This window comes from Bactrocera latifrons, unplaced genomic scaffold (assembly GCF_001853355.1).
Source record: "Bactrocera latifrons isolate USDA-ARS-PBARC rearing strain unplaced genomic scaffold, ASM185335v1 scaffold_183, whole genome shotgun sequence".
NCBI classification, from domain to species: domain Eukaryota; kingdom Metazoa; phylum Arthropoda; class Insecta; order Diptera; family Tephritidae; genus Bactrocera; species Bactrocera latifrons.
The window spans coordinates 455,893-463,700 of NW_017535330.1; the positions used below are offsets into that span (position 1 = coordinate 455,893).

The 7,808-nt window shown below is 32.9% G+C and overlaps 1 protein-coding gene across 1 annotated transcript in view; it reads left to right on the plus strand.

Annotated features, from left to right (window-relative positions):
• The window catches only part of LOC108967337 (glycoprotein-N-acetylgalactosamine 3-beta-galactosyltransferase 1-like), a 19,583-nt gene extending 14,490 nt beyond the window's left edge, over positions 1-5,093 (plus strand). The window contains exons 3-4 of the mRNA XM_018930670.1: positions 4,418-4,717; positions 4,788-5,093. Of these exons, the coding sequence (XP_018786215.1) occupies positions 4,418-4,717; positions 4,788-5,027 (540 nt within the window). The 3' untranslated portion in view covers positions 5,028-5,093. The remainder of the gene's footprint in view (positions 1-4,417; positions 4,718-4,787) is intronic.
• Positions 5,094-7,808: the final 2,715 nt, after the last annotated feature.

The window sequence follows — 7,808 nt, forward strand, 5'->3', positions numbered from 1 at the left end:
CTTTTTTGCGTTTTCGCAAATAATTGTATGTATCATCCAATGTTGTATGCAATTAATAATGATTATATCCAACAAAAAAACCGTTTAGAAAACACAAGTCTTTTTAAATTGCARTATTTTTTTCTACACTTGCGGCAACTAGTCAACAATATCAAAGAAGCTGTTTAAAATATGCATGGGTAAGCTGTATCGCTTTTTTTTGTGCTCAATCGTAATTCTGGGTTTAATAACGAAGTAGCGGTATGTCGGTACCTTTTTAGCGATGAGGTAAATATTTAATTACATACACACTCCTGTCTATTTTGTTTGTACATATTTTTTGCTAACGCGTTTTCTCACAATAGTCTAAACCGCTAATTGAAACAAGAATAAATTTCKTTGAATAAAAGTAATTCAGAAAAGAAAACAAAACCGCATTCGGCACATTTGGTGGTTAGATAGCAGCATCACGTAAATGGTTAACTTCAATTAATATGCATATTTTATGACTTTATAAATTGGGATAAAYTCACATATTGCATAATATCATTCGTAATGAAGTAATAATTGAGAACTTTGGGAAATTTGGTACAACCTGTTGGTGTCGTTTTCATTATGCAAAATTCAATGACAGAAGTAGTCAAGATAATGAGAATACAAGTAATTTGATATTCAAGACAAATAGGCTAGTCAAACAAATTCGGTTGATATGACAGCTCCTCCTCATTTGATTTTTTTTCGTTGAAATGAAAAATTAAATAATCGAAATTATATCACTCTAAATWTTATTGATGTTTTCGCTATTGTATTTGGCAAAATGAAGACGGCGCTCAACTAAAGTAACATAAGATTACAAGTCGTTTAAAACATCTATTACAAAAATGAATGAACATAAATCAGTTTGGTGCGGTTTACTTTATAATATTTATGTATTTCTTTTTGTTCACTTGAGTAATCAATTGCACTGTCAAACGAACTGCTCTCATGAACTAATACATTATACGCTCAAGACAAAATTTCCTCCGGCTGGTCCATTTAAACAACGCGAAAACGGAATCGTTACAATATTTTACTAARTTAGCAAACAACTAGAACTCTTTGCAAAAATATTGTTTAACAAATTAGCTTGACAGCGGCTAGGAAATCCTTCAAATGGGAGGGGGGCGTGGTTATTATCCGATTTCTTCCATTTTTGAACTGTATATGGAAATGCCTAAAAAAAACGACTCTGTAGAGTTTGGTTTACATAGCTATAGTAGTTTTCGAGATATGTACAAAAAAGTTAGTAGGGGGCCACGCCCACTTTTCCAAAAAAAATACGTCCAAATATGCCCCTCCCTAATGCGATCCTTTGTGCCAAATCTCATTTTAATATCTTTATTTATGGCTTAGTTATGACGCTTTATAGGTTTTCGGTTCCGCCATTTTGTGGGCGTGGCAGTGGGCCGATTTTGCCCGTCTTTGAACTTAACCTTCTTATGAAGCCGAGAAATACGTGTACCAAGTTTCATCATGATATCTCATTTTTTACACACTTTGGTATATACATATAACCCTATATCGAACTCTTTCAGTTTTAGGACTTACAAACAACCGTTATGTGAACAAAATTATAATACTCTCTTTAGCAACTTTGTTGCGAGAGTATTAAAATCACGATTGTAGTGTGTTTCCAATGGAACAATTTTACATGCCTTGGTCCAGTTCTTAATGCTAATATTAAGGGCTAAATTCTCAGGGAATTATTTTGGGATTTCCAAGAAAWTGTCGTGACGGGATTGAAAAAAATTAATAGTTCAAAAAAATAAAAACACCCTTATATACATACTAAAATACAAGTCTATGCCATTACTCTCAAACCGATAAGTAGGTTGTAATTACTAATCTGACGCAAATSTAGAAATATAGAAACATTTTGCGGCCACAAAGTCAAGACAGGTATTGCTAATAAACTCGTGGACTTATCATAGTTTTTGATAACATAAGATTAAAAAATTTGCAATATAAACATTCAAATCTTWAGTCAACTTCAAGGTTTGTTGTGAAGTTGAGCAATCAAACCATTTTAGAAGATTTGCAAATAAAGTGAGTAATTTCATAAAATATTAAGTACAAATATTATAATGTGCGCACAAAATACATACGGATTTTRCTACAACTCGAAGTCTAACGAAACTACCAAAAACTACGGCCAGTAATTAATTTGTAAATCTTATCAACGTTTCACAACAACTTTTAAGCCTATTAGACACCGAATAAATTTGAAAAAATTAAAAAATATATTTTTCCTTGTATTGACTACATATTTMTTATAGCATATCAGCCAGTACCAAATCAAATCTCTGATCTCACTAACAAATCTGTTTATAAATTTCACTGGKGTTTCTTTCATTTAGGCATTAATCAAATTCAATTATTAGTCGCTAGAAGTCAAGGCGTAAAAATGTAATTAAATTCAGCGCTGAAGCTGAGATATGCTTAAGCTCGAATGTTTRGGTGTTGAAAAATATCCATAAGTATAAATATGTATGATATAACTATTAAGCCGCTGAATTTTTTTTTACTATTTTTCATCGAAACTATTATTACCCTGCGGTTATTTGAAACCCACACAACAATTAGCTAAACATAATCTCTGATAGCTGGGTTGGGCATTGACTGGTGTATGAAAATTAAGTCCACAAAGAAAATCACACAAATTGATKATGCTTAATGGGCGCCTTGGCTAACTTCGTTGTTTTTTATGATTATTCATAAATATAATGCAGATTTTGTTTTTTATTCTAATAAATTAATTTTCTGGCTATGAAACTTAACCTTACACATTTGAAGAATATGTGAGCAGAATATATGCATATATTTTAGTTGGTCAAGCTCAACACGGAAAGTGTCATTGATTAGAACTTTACGTTTGATGGAAAAAAAGTGTTTACTTTAAGAGTCTTGTTTACTTTTTTTTCGTCTTTGCAAAAGGTTCTAATAGGCGTAACCAAACTCAGGTTCTTTTCATTAAAGTTTTCGATTAACTAAATCATATATTAACATATTAATATAGATGGCGCAGATAAATGATAATATGCCTTCAGAATATAAGCAACTACGACGAAGCGACGAATATTTTGTTGCTTAAGTTTGAAATAWGAATTAATTATGAAATTGGCTAATAGAAATGTTGAAGATTATAGTTGAAGCAGTTAAGCCTAAGTATTAGCCAAATTTGCTATCTAAACAGCCAACATTTTAGAATAAAAATATTTTCGTACACCGTCGTCTTAGTCGATATTTTAGCTTGATAAGYGAGATGCAACTTTTTAGTAACTTATTTGAATTTATTTTTCGTATGGCTAATTACTTATAAGTTGATTATATCCATATTTCTGAAGTTAAAATTGCTCAATAAATTTTAGTTTCATTAAAATATTCTTTTGAGTCATTTATGTATCTGAATAATAGTATCTCCGAGTGCTTCAAATTTAACTTTTGAAGTATTACAACACCTTTGATATTTCTAAGCGCCATCGCTTCGTTCTACGGGCTCTTGAAAAGTTCCAAGAAGATCCCACGTATTCGAAACAAATTTTTTTCAACCATGAAATCCATTTCTGGTTCAATGGGTATATAAACAAGTAAAATTTCCACATTTGGGTCAAACTACGGTTTGGTGTGGTGGGCCGGAGGAATCATCGGTSCATATTTCTTCAAAAATGATGCCGGTGAGAACGTAACCGTCCATGGTTACCGTTATCGCGCAATGATAACCTACCTATTTGATATCTGGAATTGAAGCTAGTGACGACATTTGGTTTCAGTAAAACGGCGCCACATCACAAATTTTTCCTGTGGGTATATGTAAAGTCTTAAGTTTATAGAGACAATCCTGCTTCGATTCAGGTCACGCTTTTCATTCGCCAGTTTACCAGTCGAAATGCTCTTAACAGAGGTCGTAGGTGAGCGAATCGCTGCAAGGCGAAGTTCACAGTTCATATGGATCAATGAATTTTTCCACTACTACTACTACTTTTTTTAAGGTAGTACGACATAAATCGTAAGAAAATGTTGAATGAAATTTGTTTTTGGTATGCTGTTCTAACAMATACTTATCCTGGGGTAGATATGTATATACTGCACATTTTCAAAGTAAAAAAATGAATAAATAATAATAACAACATGTATAAACATAATAATATAGGCCAAAAAGTTACTATACTTGTAGTTTCTTTAAAATATCGGAATTTTTAAAGCTTTCAAATGTTGTGATTTAGAGCAAGCCTTCAAAAAGGAAGTAGATGTGTAAATTTCGCTTACTGTGTGATAATTTTTCCGCGCCSATAAGAGTAAACAATAGTTTTTTATTCATTAAATTTACATGTTTCATGTTGATCTGATCTCGTTTTTCAATTTCATTAATTATTATTATTATCTCTCATTTCATTTTCAGCCCTATATGTCTGGTGGSGCCGCCTATGTGCTCAGCAAAGAAGCACTGCGACGCTTCACGACTGTGGCCTATCACAACTCCACGCTCTGCCCGCGCGCACAGAAATTTGGCATTGAGGACTTTTATATGGGTGTTTGCTTGCAAAATGTAGGCGTACATCTAGCCGATGCACGATTCGCATTGAGTGTCGACGATAAACCGAAATTCATTCCGCTTGATTTGCAAACCTACATGGGCACTGACAACACAACGGAGATCTCCGAATGGCTGCTTACCATGACGCCGCACCCAGTTGAACGCGTAAGTYACTCATAAAGTTACGCAATGCAATAATACAAAAAGTGGTTTCAAATTATTAATTGCGTTTTAGGGCTTGCATTGTTGTTCGAACTACTCGATTGCCTTTCACTATACCAGTCCCTGGGGCATGTATATGTATGAGTATTTCATTTATCATTTTCGGGCCTTTGGTCTACAACAACATCAGGTGAGCATGCTACCGGYCAATTTGTCGCTGGAGGAAGTGATGCGCTTATTTCCCAGCAATTACAGCGCCGAGGAGGGCCCGTTAGTGAACTTAGCCACACAAGGYCTACCAGATAATTTTTAGTTGTAACTCTGAAATTGTGATAATACTCAAAGTGTGTATGAGGTGCATGCTGGTCTTCAATCAATTATTTATTAAGTGAATAYATGTATTTATTATGATTTAAAGTTTTTATAAGCATATATATATTGAATATAGTTCTCTGTTTATAGTTATGTAGTAAGTTAAATAATAATGAAGYTAAGAAAGAATTTCATTTATGTACTAGTATTCAATTATCATATTTTCGTTTTCGATTAYTATATTTTCAATGGACATATTTTAAGCTATAAGCTCTCTTTTAAAGTGTAATAGATATATATATTTCAAATACTTAATTTTTYCACATTTATATATACGTARWTAGCTTWTATATTTCGGGATTCGAGATCAAAAGCATATTTTAATCATTGTTTTTCAAAATATTCTCCAATARGATCTATATACTTTTGCATGCGTTTGAACAAATTGTCGAAGCRYCTCTTCAGGTGTCGAARAASTATGACCACTWACTTTACTTATTACGTAAGGCAATAAAAAGAAGTCATTCGGTACCAAGTCAGGACTATACGGAGGRTCACTTATCAAATCGATATTCTAAATGCTCAAAAATGCAGTTGATGTCAGATTTCGCATTGTCGAGATGATGATTGATCCGTCTTCGCCGCTTGGTGGATTTATTGTTCTGCGTTGTTCCAGTGGTATGTTTGCAACATGTTCAGTTTTGGAACAATAAAACAAGTAACCATTGACTTGGAAGTGCTTTGTGCGCCAACAGCTTTTGTGGTATATCTTGAAACACCCCAACAGTTGATTGCCGTTTACTTCCGGCCTCATATGCGTAAATCCACGAGACATCATTTGTCACCATATCATAGACGTGTTTTGAAACACCGCTATCGTATTTTGATAACATTTCTCTCCAAAAGGCACGAGCCTTTTTTGAGTTACAGTTAAATGTTCATGCAATATTGAATGTATGCTAGTCCCCTTAATGACCATAGTTGTCTCAATCTCTCGATACTTGATGTCACTTGACGATCTGGCAATATTAGTTTGCGCACAGCATCAATAGTTTCCGCAAGAACAACTTATTTTGGACGATCTTGATTGAATTGAATTCAATATGCCATCGATAAAGACGGGTCTTTGATGGAGCTTCATCGTCAAACATTGAATTGAGTTCATCTACACACTCTGGATGAATTAATCCACGTCGAAAGTTGTAAAATATAATCGCGCGAAAATGTTCGAGATTTAATTCCATTTTTTGATGGAGAATAATATTTTAAGTTGCTATAAACAACAAAAGTAATTCTTATATGCCAAAACCTTCTGAGTATGCGTATCATCAAAAATATCAAACTTTACGATAAAATTATATGTTTCCAGATTGCAATATCCCGAAAAAGGAAAGGGAGCCTACGTATTATTCTATTAATTATGTAATAATATGAAAGTAAAGATATTAGTCTTGACATAATTGAACTGTCTTTAAAATTCTGATTCTACTCCTAAGATTTTTCTAAAATATTTATTGAATTTGTTTATCAATTCAGTTGAATGAAAATGTTCAAGCAGGTGACAGCCATTTTTAAAAAACTCTTCACTGTATTCATATTTCACCTCAAGTAGTAAAGCATTTTTAAAAGGCATTAAATTGTTCATGTGTATTGTAGAAGTGAATATTGCTAAAACCACGATGATTGATAAAATTCATACAAGGTATCTAGCTTCTACGTTGTTATCGCTTAAATGTGAATTCAGCTGAAAGCTATTGAACTTTCTAATCGATGTCCAAAAGATATGAATATTTTGTATATATTGATCTCTGTCGTTGATTCACAAATGGGTTCACGCTGAGGTGAAGACTGGTTACTTCATAGGTCATTACCCCAGAAGTACGGTAATAGATTGCGTTTCGGCACGCTTCAACATTTTTTATATTTTTATCTTACCTAGTTTGTCTTAAATATACGTAGTAAGAAATATTACCTTATCATTGATAAACTTTGTTCAAATAGACGTAGAAGAATTCTGTTTACTTTATTTAATGAAAAAGCTATGAAACAGCTAAACTCTTGTGTAACCGGATATTTTATAATCTCGAAATGTGTGAGACCCACTGACCGTGAAACATTTCATATTAAGCATATGTTTATAACACATATCCACTAAATTTCATGAACACAAGTGGTTTTAATTCAACTGGAGAAACAATTTTCTTTCCATTTTATGAAGATAACTCCCACGTTGCCCAATATATTCGGCATAAGGCCTTTTCGCACAACGAAGAGCAATATTCCTATGTAATAAGTCGGCACTGGAGTAATTCGCAAACCAATTTCACATATTTTTGGCACGACACTAAACTATTGTACATTTTATATTAATATTACTTAATTTTGCTACGAATTCAGAATTCTGATACCGGTATATATGGTATACGTTAATTCAACCGACATTTAAAAATTTTATATTTTAAGACAATAAAGTTAAGGTCTTTAGGGTTCAATATTTCTAAGTCACTGGGTGTCTTTTTCGTGTTTGCCTTCACTCTTTTCCTCTCATGCTGACCGCTGTCTTAAATAAGGAAAAATATGTATTTAGCCAAGATAACTCGAGAAATTCACAAGTGAGAATGCATTTATAGCATTTGTAATGTTTGGGAATCGGAGACAGATTTTATAGAAGAGTAGCATACACACTCTACATAATACAAAAGATTCTTCAAAATATTTTATGATAAATCAGTATGAGGATAAGCACTCATATTTCAAGTTTAACCCGTTATCTTATGGAGGT